The sequence below is a fragment of the Poeciliopsis prolifica genome, unplaced genomic scaffold (assembly GCF_027474105.1).
Source record: "Poeciliopsis prolifica strain line A6 unplaced genomic scaffold, Auburn_PproV2 SCAFFOLD013, whole genome shotgun sequence".
Classification (NCBI taxonomy): domain Eukaryota; kingdom Metazoa; phylum Chordata; class Actinopteri; order Cyprinodontiformes; family Poeciliidae; genus Poeciliopsis; species Poeciliopsis prolifica.
In genome coordinates, this window is record NW_026562388.1 from 10,481,113 (window position 1) to 10,501,974 (window position 20,862).

At 39.4% G+C, this 20,862-nt stretch overlaps 4 protein-coding genes across 7 annotated transcripts in view; 3 read left to right on the top strand and 1 right to left on the bottom strand.

The window, feature by feature from the left end:
• Positions 1-659: 659 nt before the first annotated feature.
• Positions 660-3,790, top strand: LOC129365618 (actin, alpha cardiac muscle). Its single transcript, XM_055038933.1, has 9 exons — positions 660-741; positions 1,741-1,911; positions 2,008-2,136; positions 2,332-2,442; positions 2,528-2,612; positions 2,749-2,910; positions 2,996-3,187; positions 3,276-3,457; positions 3,548-3,790. The coding sequence occupies exons 2-9, from the start codon at positions 1,783-1,785 to the stop codon at positions 3,689-3,691; spliced, it is 1,134 nt and encodes a 377-aa protein (XP_054894908.1). The 5' UTR covers positions 660-741; positions 1,741-1,782; the 3' UTR covers positions 3,692-3,790.
• A 2,000-nt stretch (positions 3,791-5,790) lies between these two features.
• arhgap11a (Rho GTPase activating protein 11A) lies at positions 5,791-13,975 on the top strand. Its single transcript, XM_055038856.1, has 11 exons — positions 5,791-6,442; positions 7,189-7,256; positions 7,362-7,458; positions 7,555-7,811; positions 7,954-8,117; positions 8,201-8,341; positions 9,536-9,709; positions 9,792-9,921; positions 10,454-10,562; positions 11,311-11,425; positions 11,508-13,975. The coding sequence occupies exons 1-11, from the start codon at positions 6,314-6,316 to the stop codon at positions 12,932-12,934; spliced, it is 2,811 nt and encodes a 936-aa protein (XP_054894831.1). The 5' UTR covers positions 5,791-6,313; the 3' UTR covers positions 12,935-13,975.
• Positions 13,976-16,104: 2,129 nt separating this feature from the next.
• On the top strand, positions 16,105-18,008 carry grem1b (gremlin 1b). The gene is made up of 2 exons (XM_055038508.1): positions 16,105-16,519; positions 16,775-18,008. Exon 2 carries the CDS (start codon positions 16,777-16,779, stop codon positions 17,323-17,325), a length of 549 nt encoding a protein of 182 aa, XP_054894483.1. The 5' UTR covers positions 16,105-16,519; positions 16,775-16,776; the 3' UTR covers positions 17,326-18,008.
• Positions 18,009-18,813: 805 nt separating this feature from the next.
• The window catches only part of LOC129365332 (formin-like), a 54,081-nt gene continuing 52,032 nt past the window's right edge, over positions 18,814-20,862 (bottom strand). For 2 of the 4 annotated variants that reach the window (XM_055038475.1, XM_055038478.1), the window contains one exon: positions 18,814-20,792. In XM_055038475.1, the coding sequence (XP_054894450.1) occupies positions 20,748-20,792 (45 nt within the window). In that variant the 3' untranslated portion in view covers positions 18,814-20,747. The remainder of the gene's footprint in view (positions 20,793-20,862) is intronic. The other 2 variants (XM_055038477.1, XM_055038476.1) reach the window with 2 other exon arrangements.

The window sequence follows — 20,862 nt, forward strand, 5'->3', positions numbered from 1 at the left end:
AAAATATTTTTCAACTTGTGGGTTCCACAAATATGGAGCTGCTCTTTTCAAACTCACTGCCTGCTCATAAATGACTCTGGCACTTCCAATCACCCTACAAGGAAACGCCTGGGCCAATCAGAAAAGAGCCCCACTGGTCAGATAAGACACACAGAGCCCAGCTGATGTTATCATCAGCTGTTCCACACACTGAGATGGTAGAGCGCACACACTGGCAGGATGATTTACTGACATATACAATGTTCTGCATCGCCTTATCAAGACACCAGTGATGGTGTATTTACTGACTCCGAGAAGAGGGCTTTTTTGCCATTATGTATGATACATATAGGGTTTATGCCTTATGCACACTGAAATAGCAATTAAGTTATGATTATTAAATAGGTTTTGTTTTTTTAAACAATAATAAGACATACAATTAGACCAAAGCTCAAAGTCATTTGATAGATTTTTAAAGTGTGTCACATAGAAATTCACTGACTTCTAACTCTTTTCACATTTAAATTTTTTAAGACATTCCAGTGGTTCTGTGATTTTATTATGAACAGGAAACCCCATCCATATAAGTTAAAGACACTTTTCCCGAGGCTTGCTGTTGTGCTGGAAGTTCTTATTTGGGCTTGTCTAAAGCCTGGGTGCAACCCCCCTTGATTCCTGGATGCACTGTGGGGGCTATATAAGGGATACTCCTTACCATGAAACCTCGTCCCAGTGGAAGCATCTGTCTGCCAGTGCACCGTGGTAAGTACATGGCACACACTGTCTCTCTGATTCTCAAACAATAATTATAAGTAGCTTCTGATGTTTTTTATTGTAAGTCCACTTCTATAGGTTTGAATAAATAATTAGGTAATGATTGACTTCATGTATAATGAAATGAATTGCAGATATATTTAAAACTAAAACTCCTGGTTATTAGGGGTGAATTACAACGTGATGATGAGATACATTAGTTTATTTTCTTTTATTAAAAGTGCCCTTTTGAAAGTAAACACCAACTTCATGTGGTTAAAATACTTGGAATATTGCAGAATATATGAGGATAATCAGGAATTATCTCTAGGTTCAAGTGAATGAAGTTAATGGGCATCTGAGGCATGTTGTGAAGCAGTAAGACAAAAGTGTCACAGTTCAGCCACTTCTGATCTGGCATAGCTGGAGATCCACATGTCACTTGTTTCACTCCATTTAGCACATTGGGCAGAACCTAAAATAGATCTCAGGTCACTCTTTTATGCCCCTCTTTGGTGCAACCTGAGCAGCTTCCAGAGATTATCATGGCTGGAGAGATATGTTATCGGAGGTTCATGACAAATCTGGTTCTAAAATAGCACTTCATTGGTAGCTTCTGTTGACGTGAGCTGTGTTAGCAATTATTAACACCATACAGTTATTAGATTGCACTGACAAGTATCATACTGTCGCTCGCATCTTGCATTATTACATCTTCAGGCACAGTCAATAAATAATATAACAACTCCTATTGATTACACACACTGTAGATTTTTTTAAGGTTCACCTTATTCAAACAGTATTGTGGGTTCTGTTGCCAAGTTTTCTTGGGATAATGGGATTTTATGGAACAATTATTCACTCAAATGCTCCTTAGCTGTCGGCCTTAGAGTAGTAGTTTTATTTGCATGAGGGTTCACTCCAGCACTAGACAAATTCTTCTCAATAATATTAATAAAATAGAAACAGCTTGGTTTTTATTAACATCCCCTTTAAATTTTGTTTCAGTCTTTCATACTTGAATTATAGACCACCAGATAAGCTGTAATCATGTGCGACGATGATGAGACTACTGCACTTGTGTGCGACAATGGCTCTGGCTTAGTTAAGGCTGGATTCGCTGGAGACGATGCTCCCAGAGCTGTCTTCCCTTCCATCGTTGGAAGACCCCGCCACCAGGTAGAGTGAAGATAAAAGCTATCTTGAAAAAAAAAATTAATCAAAAATCTATTCTTGAAATATCATAGTGAAAACATATCTCTTATTTTCTCTCAGGGTGTGATGGTGGGCATGGGTCAGAAGGACAGCTATGTGGGTGATGAGGCCCAGAGCAAAAGGGGTATTCTGACTCTTAAGTACCCAATTGAACATGGTATCATCACCAACTGGGATGACATGGAGAAGGTGTGTGTGTTAACAAAGATATTTTCTTAAATCCTGCACAACAGCTGACATTCTACATTCTTTAGAATTTACAATCTCATCTACCACAATCGGAATAAGTGGCTTTATTTTTAGATTTCATTTTATCCTCGCAGTCTCGTGTTTATCCAGCCAGCAGTTGTTCCTGACTTCATGTCAGTACTTCCTTTTTGTCAGATCTGGCATCACACTTTTTACAATGAACTGCGTGTAGCTCCAGAGGAACACCCAACCCTCCTCACTGAGGCTCCGCTGAACCCCAAGGCCAACAGGGAAAAGATGACACAGGTGATTAGAGATCTGTCCAAACATTTCAGTCACAACATTCCTCAAGTTGAGACTTCTTTTTATTCTGATAATTTTGTCTTTTCAGATTATGTTTGAGACCTTCAATGTTCCTGCCATGTATGTGGCTATCCAGGCTGTGCTCTCCTTGTATGCTTCGGGTCGTACCACTGGTCAGTATTTTTTTTCCCATTTTCAAGGATTTCTGTATGGTGTGAGTTGCACTTGATTAAAACTATAATTCACTGCCAGCATCCTTGCAAGTATTCATGTTTCACTAGTTCTTGATTTTCTCGTCTTTTGCATAAGGCATAGTTCTGGACTCTGGTGACGGTGTTACCCACAACGTCCCTATCTATGAGGGCTATGCTTTGCCACATGCCATAATGCGTCTTGATCTGGCTGGTCGTGACTTGACCGACTACCTGATGAAGATCCTGACTGAGCGTGGCTACTCCTTTGTCACAACTGGTAGGAGGATATTGGGTTTTGTTTTATGCATTTGCTAGAGAGACTGACTGTCTTTTCTTCACTGTTGAAACTTTTTACCTCTTAGCTGAGCGTGAGATTGTGAGAGACATTAAGGAGAAGTTGTGCTATGTGGCTCTTGACTTTGAGAATGAGATGGCCACTGCTGCCTCCTCTTCCTCGCTGGAAAAAAGCTATGAACTGCCCGATGGTCAGGTCATTACCATTGGTAATGAACGTTTCCGTTGCCCAGAGACACTCTTCCAGCCTTCATTTATTGGTGAGTTTACATGTACCTCATAGATACTTTTTACTTCAATCCAGTATTTCTCTTAGTAATTTATTAAATTCTACTTGTTTTCCAATAGGCATGGAGTCTGCAGGAATTCATGAAACTGCATACAACAGCATCATGAAATGTGACATTGACATCCGTAAGGACCTGTATGCCAACAATGTGCTGTCTGGTGGTACTACAATGTATCCTGGTATTGCTGACCGTATGCAGAAGGAGATCACAGCCCTGGCCCCAAGCACCATGAAGATCAAGGTGTGAATTATAAATATTTACAAGTTACCAAACTCTGATTGTGGAATTTCACCTTTCATAAAAATCAAAACTTGCTTTTATCCTATCTAGATCATTGCTCCACCCGAGAGGAAGTACTCTGTGTGGATTGGTGGGTCCATCCTGGCTTCCTTATCCACTTTCCAGCAAATGTGGATCAGCAAACAGGAATACGATGAAGCCGGACCCTCTATTGTCCACAGGAAATGCTTCTAAACCAGTCGTTACCTGTTTCCATTCATACACTTGTACATCTCTGTGTTGTATATACCTGTTTATGCATTGCCGTAATAAAGATAAGCCTTTGAAAAAGTACCTGAATGATGAGTTTGGCTCCAACTTCATGAAGGAGGTCTTGAATGAGGAAGCCTTTATCTGCCATGACTTCATCTCCCAGCTCAAGCAGAGGAAGGATTCCACTGACCTTCGTCATTTCTTTGTCGAAGATGCAGCCTGTGTGCAACGCTGAAATAAATGTCACCAACCCACAGAGAGCAACTCCAATCAGCCCTTTCAGAGTGGTGTGGTTCTTGTAGGCAGAAAACGTTTCAGACTGTAAGGTGAGGGATGATGGCGTTTCCAGAGCAACTTCTGTGCAGTCCAAGATGACACGGACATTTGGAGAGAATTTCAGAAATTTCTGAGGCATACTGGCTTTTACCTTCTCACGACTAATCCACAGGTTGATGGAAGAGAATACAATGAAGAGGTAGTTGGCCCAGGTGATGGTCACTCGGCTGACAGTAGCTATGCTGACTTGAAACATGTCAGCAATGAGCTGCTCCTTCATGCCCACTGCAACCCTGAATGAGTACATCAGGAACTCATCAATCAGAGGCATGCAGCGGGCAGGGCTGGCTTCAGCACATGCTTCCTCTCCAAGTTTCTGTGCTCTGTTCCGGTACACCAGGCGTGATGCAGAGGGTGCAATAGACTCCCAGAAGATCCGGAATACACATTCAGATGGAAATTTGGTGTAGAACTGGATCTGGTCATCAGAGGCACAGTAGCAGCTAAAAAGTGTTGCAGACAAATCCACTTTTTGAAGTCTGGCCTCCAACTCCTTAATATAATCCAGAGCTTCATCAAGTGCACCTGTAAAACCACAAAATAAAATAGCAAAACATACGGTAAGCAATAAGTTTTAATTATATATTTGAAACATTACTTCTGTGAAGATCCATACATGTTGTGAGTTGGAGCATGTATGTATACACTACAGCCATTGACTTAATCTCTCCACAAAATACATAACCACATAATCTCATAATTTCATTATTATGCGATCATAATAATAATAATATTATAGCAACAGTTATATTTTACTGAAATTATCTTACATGGAAAATATATACAGTGGATATCTTTATTAAACGTTTACCTGCGGGTGGATGTGCCATATAATCATGGTCCGCAGTAGCATCTTCAGCCTGGCTAGCTTTTTGAGAGAGGACAAACTGCCGTTTCTTCGCCCTCTCGAAAGCAGACTCTCTCATTGCCGGTGTAGTGAAGTTATTCCAGGCAAACAGGGAAGGAACAGCTCTACTTTTAAGGCGGCTGGTGGTGGATCCGCTAACAAAATAATCCGGTGTGAAGTGGCGGCTACATACGAAAGTGCTCCCCGTCTTTACGCAAAAGTCCGGACCTTCATCTCTTCATCTCTCCTGGATCCACTGCCTTTGTTGGTCCGGGTCCGTCGGGAACGCATGATAAGGCTGCTTTCTTGCCCCACATGAACAACCAGGGACTGAACAAAAAAAAACTGCGCCGAGCCTGAGCCATTTTCCTAGCAGTTTAATGCTAACGCTATAGCCACCGGAAGTTGTCAAACCCACACCGCGCATGCGCACATCCGCCCCAGCCCCGCGCATGCGCAAACATGCGCACAAGCCCCGCGCATGCGCACAACCCCCGCGCATGCGCACACCGCCCATCCCCGCGCATGCGCACACATCCGCGCGCCCGCCCCGCGCATGCGCACAACCGCCAGGGCCCCGCGCATGCGCACAACCGCTCCCCCCGTGGGTGGTTGTGTGTCCCACATGTTGTTTGACCCACAAAAACAAAAGTTATGATTCAAATGAAAAATAAACATTCACGCTTCCGGGTTTTATAAAACAAAGGATGTTTTAGTTCCGTGTAAAAATTGTACCTTGTTTGAGTTACACAGTAAACCGGAGTAACCGCTCTATCAGAACTCTCCTCGTGCACCGCTCATACCGGGAGACGCTCTGTAGTAAAACACACACCCCGAGGGAAATGTTATTCGAACCTTGCTCGTCCAATCAGAACATAGAGCACAGGGAGCGCCGCTGTTTGAAAGTACTCCGGAAATAGGTCGCCAGCTTCTCAACCGATTGTTGTCGGTTGCACCATGCTGTAAACTTTTGAAAAGCTTCAATAAGTGGAATGTACTTTGCCTATTGATTGAGAAAACATAGTGGACAACTTGAGGTCGGATGGAAACGAAGAAACTCTTTCGTTTTTTCGTTTGTTTACAAACTAACATGACTGCTAAGCTATGTAGCTAACGTTTTCTTGCTAACTTGATGACTGCAACGTACACACGAAGCTAGTCTTTAGAGAGTGCTTACTATGAATAATTCACTGTCGTGATACTTGGACAGTGACGCTTTTGTTTTGTTGAACTGTTAGACCTTTACCAGTATTAATAGGTGCGTCGAGAAAATGATTTAGAGATTTGACAAAGGTGATTGACTTAGAAAGGGCTGGGTTTTAGGCAGGACTGTTTCCTTTGTACTTTGTTCATTACCGGTGGTGAAAGGCAACAGTAGCAGAGAGCATTAATAGTGCAATTCTTAGGAGTTATTGTAAAACATGAACGTCATGGAGAAAAATGTGATGCGTTTAGCGGCTGTTCAGCACCTCCGCACTGTTTATGGAATAAAGATAAAGAACTGGAACAAAAACAAAGCAACCAGCTGCAAGTCAACAGCCAGCCATTTGGTAAGTTTAAAGTTTAAACATTACTATATTTGTCTTGTGCTTGCAGTAAGCTGTAGATTTTTCCCACTTGACAAACAATTATGGTAATTTTAGATCAAGAATGAGCAAAACTCCACCATCAACTTTGATTATTCCTTTGTTTGCAGTCGATTAGCATTAATGTAGTAAATGTTTTCTTACGTCAGTCACTGTTGATCCTTTGTGTGGCTCTGCCTCTGATTATTTGCACAGTAGCCAGCAATATAAATCTACATTTAACAACAACCCAACGCAAAATTTCAAATGGAAAATTCTAATACACATAATAGTCATTATCACATGACCTACTTTTTCGAAACTGACTTTCAGGGTGGCAACACTTTTGCAACGCCTGTTAAAATTTACAAAATGTCCTTAAGATGCAGAATCAGCAGCTCATAAAAAGAAGTGAGGATCAAGATATTTCAGTATTTTATAATACAAATAGGCAAAAGCTGCTTTGACTGTTTCAATTAGTCAGTAATTTAACCAGAAAGAAGTTGAGGACTGAATCATGAACTATGGTATGAATCACAAGCTGGCTGGGGATTTGGGAAGTAGAAATTGCAAATATTTTCGGTCATACTGTTCCAAAGGCCTAATCAGACAGCAAAGAAGTTGCCAGAGTTTCTAATTTGTGTGAAGCTATGTACTAATGTTGATGAAACAATTTTTTATTTAAATCTAAGAACTGGATAAATAATTATTTCTTTTAATAATTTCCAAAGCAAAAAGTTTTTGGTGTACCTCTGGACAGCTTGCCATGCCACAACATGGAATGTGGACGTGTACCAACGTAAGAAAGCTCACAAATTATATTTAAATTCAACTTGCTTTTTGCATGTTGAAACTTGCTGTCTTGCAAGTATTATACAAATGACTTTTTTCACTGTCTTTGCAGCTTTCTGGTTGATGCTTGCATGAAACTGCTTGCACATGTTGAAACAGAAGGTCTGTTCAGAAAATCGGGTTCTGTTGTACGCCTGAAAGAACTCAGGGTAAGTGTTAGCTATGGCTGGCTTTGTTTCTTTTGCAGTCACCTCTAAATTCTTTGGGAACTGCATTTCACAACAGAAATGTGTTTGTTTATCCAGGCTAAACTCGATGCAGGAGAAGAGTGTCTGTCAACAGCTCGTCCCTGTGATGTCGCAGGTTTGGTGAAGCAATTCTTCAGGGAGCTCCCAGAGCCCATTCTGCCCACAGAGCTGCAGGATGCTTTTCTGAAGGTCCAGCAGCTGCCCTCTACAGAGGAGAGAACCTCCGCCACCATGCTGCTGTCTTGTGTTCTTCCAGACAAAAACACTTGTGTACTGCGTCACTTCTTCGACTTCCTTCACAGTGTATCCCAGAGGTACTGTAACTACTTATAACTGAAATTTGTTTATACACTTTTTCTCTCATCTTCAGTGAAATGTAGGTGTCTTGATACAGATATTTTTCTCTAGAAGAAAAGGACATTCAGAAATGTATTCTATTTCCTTTTCTGATTATAGAAGTGCAGAAAATAAAATGGATAGCAGTAACTTATCTGTGATTCTGGCGCCAAACCTCCTTCACTTTGGAGACGGAACAGAGAAGATGCACGCCAACATGGAGAAGCGCCTTAAATCACAGGCAGCCATAGTGCACTGTTTTATAGAGAATGCCCAACTCTTCGGTATGACTTGAGACACTGCCTGAACTTCCTCTCTTAGATTTAGAATTTGTTTTCTCATAAAATACTTTATTTATGTATTTCAGGTGTCCTACCTCAGTTTCTTCAAGAGAAAGTTCCTGCTATGATGGGTTGTGAGCCAGGAGCTCGATCGCCCTCTCAGGAAGAAGTAGAAGAGGTGAACTTAAACTCAGAGATGAAGAAGAAAAACAGACGCAGCTTTGGAGGTAAAACTCTTAGTTAAAGTTGTATTATGGGCATCTTTAAATGAGAACTTGAAATACTCAGAGAAAACCAACAACTAAAATGTAACTTTGAACTCTAGTTGACCATAATTGGGTGTTAATAGGATTCTTATCTTGTCTGGGAAATTCGGTTTGATTTTTATATTTTCTGGGTCTGCATAATTATGATAAAAAGGAAATGGATCTAGAAAAATATATTTTTTATTTTATTTGTACTGGCTTCTGCATATCCCAACAACTAAAAGTTCTATGAGTCCATCCATTTATCTTTCAGTATATCCTTTTGTCTGTCAGGAATCTGTCCTCCTGTTTGTCCCTCAGCTCTTTTGTCCATCTGTCCATCCTCTTGTTTTTCTATACATCTGTTCATCTTTTTGTCCACCCATTTGTCTATGCTTTCATTTGCTGCCTGTCCATTTGTTTGTTAATCCATGTACGTATATGTCTTACTGTCCCTGTCCAGAGTTCTGGTGTCTGCTCAACTATCCATTCATTTTCATTCCTTATCTATCCACCTGTTTCTTCATTTTTCCATCCAGGCATCAATAAGAGCCTTTAATTCATAAAGTCATATGTAGGCATTATAAATTACCTTAAAATGGGCTGAAAACTCTGGAGGTCTGAGTCAGAAAAATTGTTAATGTAGAACATTTTGTGTAAAGCTGCCAGTGTTTTCATAAGAAAATTCGATTTATTTGGCTGGGTTTGTCTCATGTTTCAGATATGGTCTGTGGTGCACTGAGTAAGATAAAAACTAATAGAACTCCCACAAACATGAGCCAGCCAGAAGGTCTTGGTAGGTACAGTTGTCACATGAGATGAGATTTGCATCAGAAAGCATGAAGATGCTGAAATAATCTATCTCCTGTGCAAATCAAATTGCAGCCTTTGTCTTCCTGAAACTAAAATTATGAAATATAATGCTCTCTTTTTTTTTTCTCACAAAAAATCTTTTTCAAATCAGCTTGTGTAGCACCTACCATCTGAAGATTTTGGAAATGCCTGGCTTGCTGGCTTTGCATTTTTTGGCTGCTTGTGTTATTTGCATATAATCACCTACAATTGTCTGCTGGCTGATCATCTTCGATTTGGTTCAAAATAATTTAGTGTTTTTTTATGATTGTAGCAACTTCTTATTTGAAGAGATCTTTATCTTAAGTTTTCCATGTTTTCCAGTGTTTTCTTCTACAACTCCTGTGATAGCAACACCATCCTCAAAGAGAAAACTTCCACTGGAACCTCGTAACTCATTTGGATTTTCAAACAAGAAGCGTAGATCTGTCAAAAAGAATCTTGGATTTGAACTTCTTCCCAGCTCTTTGTTCAACGGGACCTCCACCCCTGGTTCAGGTACTGTTTGACAGCTTGTTCAACTCTTCGGCTTCACCTATCAGTTATAGTTGAGATTAAATGTTTCTTGCATGTTTTCTAGCCTCCAGTGCTTCAGGAGTTCTGGATTCGTCCCAAAATACCTTCTCGTCGGCAGGGAGGTCGAAAAGGCAAGCATCGACCTCCACAAGAAGGAAGAGTAAACGATTTAGTCACAGGCATATTGTCAATGGGTAGGTAACAAAACTGTTTTCTTTGACTGCATCTTTATTTTGAAATAGATTCATTATTATGTGTTTACTAACTTGTACTGATTACAAGTAGTTTGTAGTTGTCCCCTGCACTTGCTCTACTGGGGAAGTTATAAAAAACACACACAAAAGCTGTACTCAGTGCTCTTGTGTTCAAAATGTGCCATATATATATTTATCAATAAATGACTAACTCCCCACTCCTGATGTTTGATCTGTCTCTGTGTAGGAAACATGTGGCTGGAAGTAGCAGTGTTTATAGGTCTGATTTTTTATTTTATTTTATTTTTTCCAGACCTATATTAGACAGCTGAATTCTAATGTGCATGTACTACTGAATAAGAAAACAACCTTTAATCATCCTGCTTGAGTTTACAGATTTTCACAAATCAAATCCAAATTGAGTATAAGTTCTGTGAAATTATACTCAATGGATATAATCTATTTTTCTTGTTTCTGTATTAAAGCACCTGTTTATGTTCCTCACAGATGTTTAAATCTGTTTCTGTCTCAGGGTTGAATCTGGAAGAGCTGGCTGTTTTTCTCCTAAAGTCAACAAAAAAGAAGCTCCACTCAAATCTCTGCGCCTGCGTTTTAGTCTGGGGAAGAGCAACAAAGACTCTGTAAGTGTGGCGCCGGAACTCTAGCATTTATACATTTTCTTGAAAACATTTGACTAATTACATTGAATAGCCACGCCCTGTGTCCTGCACTTAAAAATGAAAAAAATATATTTACAGCTAGCACCTTATTAAAATGTTCTAAAGATTAACTTTCAGAAAAAAGTACATGTAGCATCTTCTATGACATTCAGTGGGTGAATGACATTATTGATGCTGCTTGATATTGGTTTTCTGCTTTTCATGTTCTCACTATTGCATAGTTCTTCAGATTTGTGGTTTTGATATCAACAAAATACCAGTGCATAATCTTTACTTTGTGTCTGATTTCCTATCGTTTCCTGGCATTCATTGAAGTAAAGCTGCTCACCATAATGAACTTATGCAGCAGTCAAATGTGACTTTTAGTTGTGATTTAAATAAAAAATATTGCTTGGACTTTTGAAACCGAGCTGGGGAAAAATACTCAAAATTAGTTGAGTTTTCTAGGTGAGCTGTATTTTATTTGTGATTCCATTGTTGCAAAGTTAAATGTATATTAAGATACATAAAATAATAAAAAGCCAATCAAATCAATACAGACATCTGTGATTTCTGTCTTCCTCTGAAGAACTAACCCTAAAACCTGCTATTTTCTAACATGTTTAACTGGGTAACTCTTTTGGATCTTTTTAACAAAACACTAGCTTTTAGCTTAACCCTCCTTGAAGGCTTTTTCATCTTTCATTTCTCCTTTGTGGTGGTGATGAAGGGGTCTGGATCCATCGGCTTGCGTCTTGCCACTCAGGAGAGCACCACCGGTTTCATTTTCAACAAGGAGATGGACTTTACCCCATCAAATCTGGCCAGAAAAACTGAATCCAAGAGTGAGTACCAGAAAGTATGCAATGTATTGTTAAAAATGTCCATTAAATGTAACATTCTATTAATTCTACTTCTCTTTTTCAGGCTCAAAATACATCAGCAAGTCAGAAGATAACTTGCTGACCCCCCATTGTGATTCGAGTGCCCACCAGACATCGTGGATTGTGGAAACTCCTGTGGGAACACAAGCTTTGGACAGAGGGTCTTTCACAGATACTCGATTGACCACTCCCCTCAAGGGCAGCTACATGTCTGAGCCAGCCATAATTGCTTCCAAACTGTCACCAGCAAACATTCTTCCCAAAAAGCTGTGCTGCGCTTCCAGCTCAGAGAGCCTAGAAAGCACGCGCTTCGTCGCTGAACCGCTGAGACAAAATGTTCCAGCTGAAAATATCCAGAATGACGCCAGAGAGCCGGAGAGTGACCTCCTGGCTTCCAAACTGGGCTTCTGCAGCTCAGTTGGAAAAATTAAATTGTCATCAAATGTTCCTGCTACTCCAACCTCTGCCTTTGAAATTGATACCTTCTGCCCACCAGCTCAGGCTGATGAACCGAATGTTACTTTTGGTCAATTTAATTTTGAAGCGCTTACTCCTTTGCATATTGATAGTGGTGTGTTTGACAGTCCACACTGTAGACCAGTAGTCAACAAAGGTTTATCTCCTTCCTTTAGTCGTTGTAGCAATTTCATGTTGGGGTCAGTTGAGAGAGTTCCAGAGCAGATGAACTGCAGCAGACTTATTGATGCTTTGGACATGCAGAGTCCTGCTCATTTCACACTGCCTGTCTCTTCCGGGCACCAATCCACTCCATACAAGCCGGGTGTTGAACTCGATGATGAACCCAATATGTCAAACAAAACTGAAACTTTTGGAAGCAAATCAGATCAGGGGGTGAACATTTCCTCAGAGAGTGGGGCTGAAGTCAAACACCTGTCAACCCTCTCACCAGATGTCCGGCAGACCCAAAAACGTCGGGTCCTTGATCACATTCAACACTTCAACAAGCTCACCCTTTACTCTCCTTCCAACTCAAAGAACAAGCAAATAAGATCTCCCATGAAGTTCCAGCGCACCCCTGTGCGATTGACTGTACGTAGGATCAACTCTCTGGCAGGAGAGAGCAGGAAACCCAGTAAACTCCCAGAACTCAGTACCAGTCAGGCTGGTCATGTGACAAAGGCTGTGAGTCTTGAAAGCGGTCTCTCGCCTCATCCGCAGCTCCGGCCACAAGTATGCTCTTCCAACAGCACGGTTCCTGCAAAGAAACCCCCTCCTGTTCCACCAAAAAGACTCAGCACCTTGCCCCGAAAACTCAAGCCCTGCGCCTTGGGTGACATGACCAACAAAGTTCAACCAAAACCCGAAGTGGAATCTGATCCATCAGCTGCCCAGAAACCGATCCTTACGCAACTGGTTGCAGCAGAGAACATGAGCCATTACAGAGGTTCTCCAAGAAACCCTCTCAACCATGGCCAACTTCTGTCTGCTACAAAACCTGTCGACTTGTAGGAGACTGCCTTTTATGCTCTATTTTTTTCTGGGTTTCTTTACCCCAAGAAATTAAACATTCCGACATGTTTACCTTAATCTCTAATTTATGTTAGCTTCAGCAGGTTTGTGTTGTTTTATGAGCCTATTGGGAGACAGATGCCTAAAGTTAAATATTGACATATCACTCTGTATGGTTGCATGTTGAGCGTTTAAATCTCAAAGTGCAGGGTATATTATATAAAATATTGCTAGCTAGTGGTGTGAATGGAGATATGGATGTTACGCTTTTATTTTAAAACCTTGAAAGATCTTTGTTTCTTAGGGAGCTAAAGAAATAGCTCAATTTATCCTTTTCTTACTGTCTTGTCATTGAAAGAAGAGAAAGAAACCCTTGTTTTGATAAATTTACAGAGGGATAAAAAGGCCAACAGTGTTTATAAATCTGTATGCTTTTGTCAATTTTTATTATTATTTTTTTTTATTTTGCTTTGATTTTTGTCAGCACTGTGAACTGCTCCAGACAAATAAAAACAGCTTCACACTTTTGTGAATTCAGCAGTGAAATCTTTATCCCTCTTCTGATTGGATCAAGTCAATCTGTGACCACAAGAGGGCGACCTGTAGTTAGTTCTCTACTTCAGTGATATCCAAGCCTCAGTTCTGACTATCATCTTGATTTAAAGACTTTTTGTAGTGGTTTTATTTAGATTTATTAAAATATTCTGTGGTCTTGATAAATGCTTTTTGGGTCACGAGAAGTTGAGGATTTGTTAGAACGTAAACTTTTCTCTGACTCTGTAATATCAACATTCTGAGCAGTTGAAATGAAGTATCAAGAGCATTATAAAATATTTTAATCATATCTGACGCATTACATTTTAATCTGACAAGATTGTTGAGATTTATTTTTGCTAACAGAAGCTTGCATACCTTTCGTGTTTAACATGATGGATGAGACTTGGATAGTCTCCTGGTAGAGTTTCTGTTGCTGCAGTGATGGGAGAACACTTTGTGTGTTTAGTTTGGATTAATAAAGCATGAAGGGATTTTATGATGAAAGATGTTGCACTAGCTTTTCTTTTCTGTAAAAATACACGCTTTTTAAAAAAAAAATCAAAATGATTTACAAATGCAGGCATTTAAATATGGGAAGGTTGCCAGGTTGTGAAAATCAAATATGAACTGCATGGTGAGAATTGAACATGCTGTGACTTTGAAGTAGCAGCAGCTTTACAGTCTTGAAAACAGTATTACAATAGGGCATGAACATTTTCAGGTTGGGTAATGTAAACAAAAATGAAAACTCACTCACTGGCATTCAATGACTGGCTAAAGGATGAAGTTTATTGTATGCTTCATATTTACATTAAAGCGGTCCACAGAAGTCAAAGCTCTGTTTGAAAAGACAGGATTCTCACTAATGCTGACCTAAAAATAATATGGCCACCTTGAATATTAAACTTACTGCCAGCCAGTAAAGTAAGCAGTTTATTTCAACTTCAGACATTTTATTTCACATTTATTACAGTGCTATATGTCCTACATTTTGTAACATTGAAAAATTTTCAAAGTAAATACAAATGAATACATTCTGGTGGCTGATAGATTTCAATGGCTTATAAACTTGGAGGTGAAACACCATTAAGATTAATCAAAAATAAAAGGGATGAAAAGTTAATTAGCATTACATGACTAAATCTTTTTAAAATGCTACAATTAGTAAGAGCATCACCACAGTGCAGCACATGTAGTGTACCATCTTTTTACATGAATATGTTCGTGAGGTGTGAAAGAACGTAGAATGAAGCATTATTATCTGGTTTTAATAACAGGCTGTTCACAGACCATATTTCCCCAACTTTCTAAAGTGAAACTGGACCATTAAATTTGCTTTATTCATTGGATCTGCATGATTGGTTGAATGATGCAGTCCAAGAGAGATTTCTTACCAAACCTCAAAATCGAATGTGGCTTCCTTGGATACTTTACACATCCAGTAGTCTACTCTGGACCTGAAACTGTTTTAAAGTAAAAAAAAAAAAAAGAAAGAAAGAAAGAAATTAGCAACTGTGTTTTACACTTTGAACATGTTCACATTTATTTTGACATTCCCAAAAAGTTTGTTTTTCTAGATAGGTGAAACAGCAAGCAGCAAATTTTTCTGGTTTGTTGTTGTGAATTTGCTATTCATAGCAAATATAATTACAGGGTTCCTACATAGTTTGGAAAAGTATTGGTTTTCATCAAATATTTTCCAGAGCTGGATAAGTATTAGATTAAGAGTGGGAAATATTTGTATTTCCAGACTTTATTGCCTATTTAATTCCCTGTCATACCATCTAAATGCTATATTGACTTGTCCTCTCTTCATTCTTTTCTTCCCTATTCCATGCATCCCCCTATCCTTTCATCCTTTCAAATCTTTGCCTAAATATTTTCTTCTTCAGTCTTTCTTTCAATCCATCCCTTGTTCTTTCCTGAAGTCCCTGTGCTCCAGTCTTTCCATTATTTCTCAATTCCCTTGAATATGTCTGTGTTTAAAGCCAGACCACTGTAAAATCAGCTAAATCTAGAATGACCATTTGTATTTGACAGTTATAAAGAGACACTGTACTGCCTTCCAAATAATTAGCCTCAAAATGTTCAACACCACCGGTAATTTCATCACTGTTTGAAAATTATTGTCACTGGACTTTTTTTTTCAACGAGTGCCAATCTTGTAGAGAACAGGACAGGGCCTAAATCTCACTATGTACTGTTCTAGAACACAATACAGAATATTAGGCTACTTGACTAAACTTAATAGTCTAGTTCACTTGTTGCCTTGATTCAATATGAAATCTTTAAACGTACACATGAGCCTATTTAATCATTTTTCTGCATATGTGAAAATAAAATTCTCACATTTATATTTGTTAAGATCAGTTTTTGACAACTGTTTGGACCCTTTTTGCAATAGTCACAGAACAACAACCTTTGAAGGTGACACTAATAATTGGATTAAATTCTATTTAAAACTATATCATAGCAACATATGCAAAATGATGAGTAAATCATTCAATCTCAGGCATTTTTCACCATTTAAGAACTCCAAAAAAATCCTTTGGAATTGAGGAATTTTAGCTATAGAATTACAGGGGCAGTGAGACGCAATGCCTGATGACCAAGTATAGGAACTTACTGCATGTCACAAAAATGGTTTATCAAATGAAGACCCCTTTTCACTTTTTCCACTTCAGCATGCTTTATTTCTGCTCCTCCTCTTCATCCTCCTCCCTGCCTGTCCTCGGTACCCCTTGGTTGTCTGCTCTCTTGAAGCGGGTTGAGGGAAGTGTTGAGGGGGCGGATTGACTTAATTTTCTTCACATCTCGCTTAGCCAATAACTGTTGTGCACATCTCAGCTGGCAGACATTTAAAAGGGAGACAGTCCGGCGCTGAAGCAATTTGTATTAAACCCCCACGTTGGCCCCCGTCTATGGAGCGCGTTGTCTCCCAGTTATCCAGAGTGCCATCAGAGTCCAGTCGACCGCTGTAGGTGCAAGAAAGGCGAGAGGCTCAGAGGATCGCATCATCCCTCTTGAAGAATTTGGAGAATCGCCTAGGTATGCCATTACCGCCTACCTCTACCATTTAGATTGGGAGACGTTTGCTGAATACTTGGGTTGATAACGGGTCAGGGTTTTGAATTTAGGTTGGCTAATTCAGACATTTCTGTATAAGAGGATTATTTTTATACACTTTCAAACAACAAGTTCTATCCGTGCGTATTCACTTTGCGTAAAAACCTTGAGGTTTGTGCGAAACTCTCCCAAAGATATAAAGAAAAAAAAACCGTGATTATTTTTTATCCTCTCTAGGGATGGCCGTCTCCGCGCACACTCTGTGCAGTATGGTTTTCATCATCGGACTGCTGTCATCTCCCGCGGACTCAAAAAGAAACCGAGCCTCGCAAGGGGCCATTCCTCATCCTGACAAAAATAACCCAAACGAATCGGAGCAGCAACCGCAGCCCCCACAGTCGGGATCCAGGTCCCGTCAGAGGCCGGGCTCGACCTCACCAGCCGACGAGGTGCTGGAGTCCAGCCAGGAGGCTCTGCATGTGACGGAGCGCCAGTATTTGAAACGGGACTGGTGCAAAACGCAGCCTCTCAAGCAGACGATCCACGAGGAGGGCTGCGTCAGCCGCACCATCATCAACCGCTTCTGCTACGGGCAGTGCAACTCCTTCTACATCCCCAGGCACATCCGCAGGGAGGAGGGTGCCTTCCAGTCCTGCTCGTTTTGCAAACCAAAACGGTTCACCACCATGACTTTTACCTTGAACTGTCCGGACCAGCAGCCTCCCACCAAGAAGAAGCGCATCCAGCGCGTCAAGCAGTGCCGCTGTATCTCCATAGACCTGGACTGAACACGCTGCAATAATCCGCAGACGGTGTTGGTAGAGAAAACGAGCGCCTGTCTCCATCTGGAGATGCACACGGATGTTTTGTAATATTCTCCTCTTGCACAACAACAAAAAAAGAAAGTAAGAAAAAAAAAACTGACATGCAAAATTGAGCAGGGACGTTTTACTCCTGGTTTTACTCCTACTGCACGGAAACGCTAACTCCAAACGGGCACAGTTTACTTTATTTTATTTTTTTCTGCGCACGGCTTCCTTACTTTACCAACAGCACCAGCAATGAGACAGGACTCCAAAAATCATGTTGCAACTTTCAAATCACTGTTTTCTCCTCAATCCAATCCTGTATTTAACGCATAGTGTTTGTAGAACTGGATGTATCCACTGTGTGGAGTTTGAAGAATGGATATTTGTAATGAAAATGTGATCATTTTTTTATTTCGACATTTCAAGAATCTTTTGAGGTTAACCTAACTGATTTCTGTGAATTTCGAAGCTTTACTGGTAAAATATTTCATTTTACTGTCTGGAGTCTATTTAAAAAGTCTTCAAAGTAAAGCAGACTCATTTTTATAAAAACAGTATTTGGTTAGTATTGAGACTAAATAGTTTTAAATGTAGATGTAAAGTTGTTTTGTTTTAACCGGTTTGTTTATTCCGTTTGATTAAATTATCTATTAAAACTAAATAAACAAATGCTGTTCTACCTTGCATATATTATTTGTAACTCATTGTAATTCTTGTAACTGACAATCAGTTTTGGTATTTTAACTGTGCATGTTTCCAGTGGCTTCTAGCAGATGATGCAAAGTTATTTTTCTTAAAATGAAACTTTGTCACTTTTATGAAAGTTACTGGTTTAAATTAGCTTTCTGCACCAGCCTGGAGATTGTAGTTTATTCCATTTTACAAGTGAAGATTGCACTCATACATTTTAAAAAGCTTTAATTTAACCAACTGCATTTTTAATTGCTTCATGCAATCAAGGCAAAAGTGTATTTCTACAAAACATCCAGAATTCCTTTTGAGTTATTTGTCTAAATCTGCTAAACACACCGACTTTAGGATTTTTATTGTCAAATTCAACAGTAGGATCACATTATTTACATTTTTAATTTATCCGAGATGATTTGTGTTTTGATGCACCATTGAGTCTCTAAAATATTGCATCATTTTCCACAAATCTGTCCAATACATTAACCATTGTATGTTAATTTTTATACCTTTGGGCATCTACTGTATTTAGATACTATCTTATTGATGTGTGAATGACAAATTTATTACTAATTTCCTTGAAAGATAATGAGTAACAAAGAATACATCCCAAACATCTTTTGAGAAATTAATTATGCTTATGCATAATTAATATTAACAGTATATTTCAAATTTTGCATTTGAAATATACTGTGCTGTCCATTGTTTTAATGTACTGTATTAAGATCTAATATAAATAGGTTTGAGCTTCAAAAATATAGTTATGAAAAAAGAGAACTCTTCAAGTTCAAATAATTATTTTTAATTTCAGATTCCAAGGAGCCATTTTAAATGTCAAAAACAATGTTCCACTGCCAGACTTTATTCTGATTCACAATTTATTTGACTGCTCAGCAGTTTTAAGAATGACCAAACCCTTCTAACAAATCAAAGTATGAGATCTACACAGTACAGGCCTTTAAAATTGAACAATTAGAATACATCCATACCCAAACTGTTTCACTTGGCATTATAAGTATATTTTTGAAATTTAAAACAATTCTATAAAATGGTGTTACACCTACATAAGGAACTCCTGACGACAAATTGATATAGAATAGCTCATTTATATTTTCCTGGCCACTTGAAGAAACTTGAAACTGTTAAAATCTTTAGATTTCCCATACAAATAAAAGACACCTGTAAAAGAAAGTACAAAGGGTAAACAGGGAATTGGAGAATCTTATTAATGGAATCTGAGGTATTACAGCTCATGTTCTGTCTTCAAAAGTCAATCCTAGCAGCACAAAGCAAAGCATAAAGGCAGCTAAGTTTACTTTCTTTTTCAAATATGCACAACTTACAAGTAGCATCCATGTGAAAATATTTTTTTTTCCTAATTTGTCAAGAAACATTTAACACAAGGTTACAATGAGAAGGCAAATTGAAAAAGTAATAAATCTGATGTTTTCTTCTTTTTTTCCCATGAAATAACGGTTTTTCTTTACATAAATAGACTTTGCTTTACTGACAAAACGTTACATGATATTTGTACATACAACAAATTTTTAATACTCAATTTCGAAAATATAAATTCTATTCTAACATGGCTTCATAATGACGTTCAAAGTATAATCCTATGTTTTTGCATAGTAAAAGAGGTGCAAAAGAAAGGAGTGCAAGCAGGCTGAACAAAATGCTCGCAGGCATCATAACAGGGTGGTGCTACAGCGTACAGCTACTGCAAGGGAAAGTGCGTAAAACTGTGCAGAGCACAGTGAAATCTAGATTTATTTCTTTTTTTTTATGTCACAAGTGAGTGTACAGCCAGGTGATGTTGAGTTCTTCTGGTGTTTTTATGAGTTTGTGTGTTTTAGGAGGCCAAAGTTCTGTGCCAGACTCGCTGCCAGCTGCTGTTCGCCTCTGGCCATCACTCAGTGGAGCTCAGTCTGGTGCAGTGCAACACACAACAAAAGCAAACCATTTGTGCACATATTCTACACAGCAATCTGTGTATCCAAAAAATGTAGATCATTCAACATACTACTCAAAAATATGCTCGGTCCCTGCAGATCCTACAATATGACACATTGGCAAAAGTCTTTTTTTTTAATGAGGCGGGGTGCATCAAAGACATTACATACTGCAAAAGACGCTGCTAACTTCCTGCTCTGAGAATGAGAGATCTGTTTTGTCAACAGGGATTTTCCTCTAAGAAGACAAGAGACAGGAAGCAGCATGTGTTCCTACAACACCGCCGGGGGCTTAAAAACTGTGAATTTGTCAGAGCATTTTCAGTTTCTCCTGTAAGCTGTCAGATTAAATTTAGAAAAGTGACAATCCCCAGCTTCTGTAGATCCAGGAGGAAGCTTGTGGAGCTTGCTGAGAATCCCAGTGAACCCCAGAGACCTACCCCAAGCTGGGAAATCAGAGGTCGTGGCATGCCGGATGAATGAGGTCAACCTTTGGCCTTCAAGAGTCCCATCACTTCACTGCTGTTGCCTGTGGATACCCACTGCAGGAGTTGAGCAAAAAAAAAAAAAAAAGCTCAACATGGAGGTAGGAAGGAGTGTAAAGGATGGGGCTGAAGGTCCTGTTGGTGGAGCAAAGATACAACAGTAAATCTGCTCAAGTTTTATTGTGTTATTGTGAGGCAGGTGGTAAATGTAAAATGGATGGGATCTGCATGCTTCCTCACTGCAACCTTTCTTCTTCTGCCTTGCCACTCATTTCCTTCAGCTGGACGGCATGTTGGCTTCCTTCTGCCGTAACCTCTCTTTCTGTTGGCAACAACAACATAAAGATTAAGCGTATTGATTTCAGTGTTAACGCAAGAGTGAGGCAGCTTTT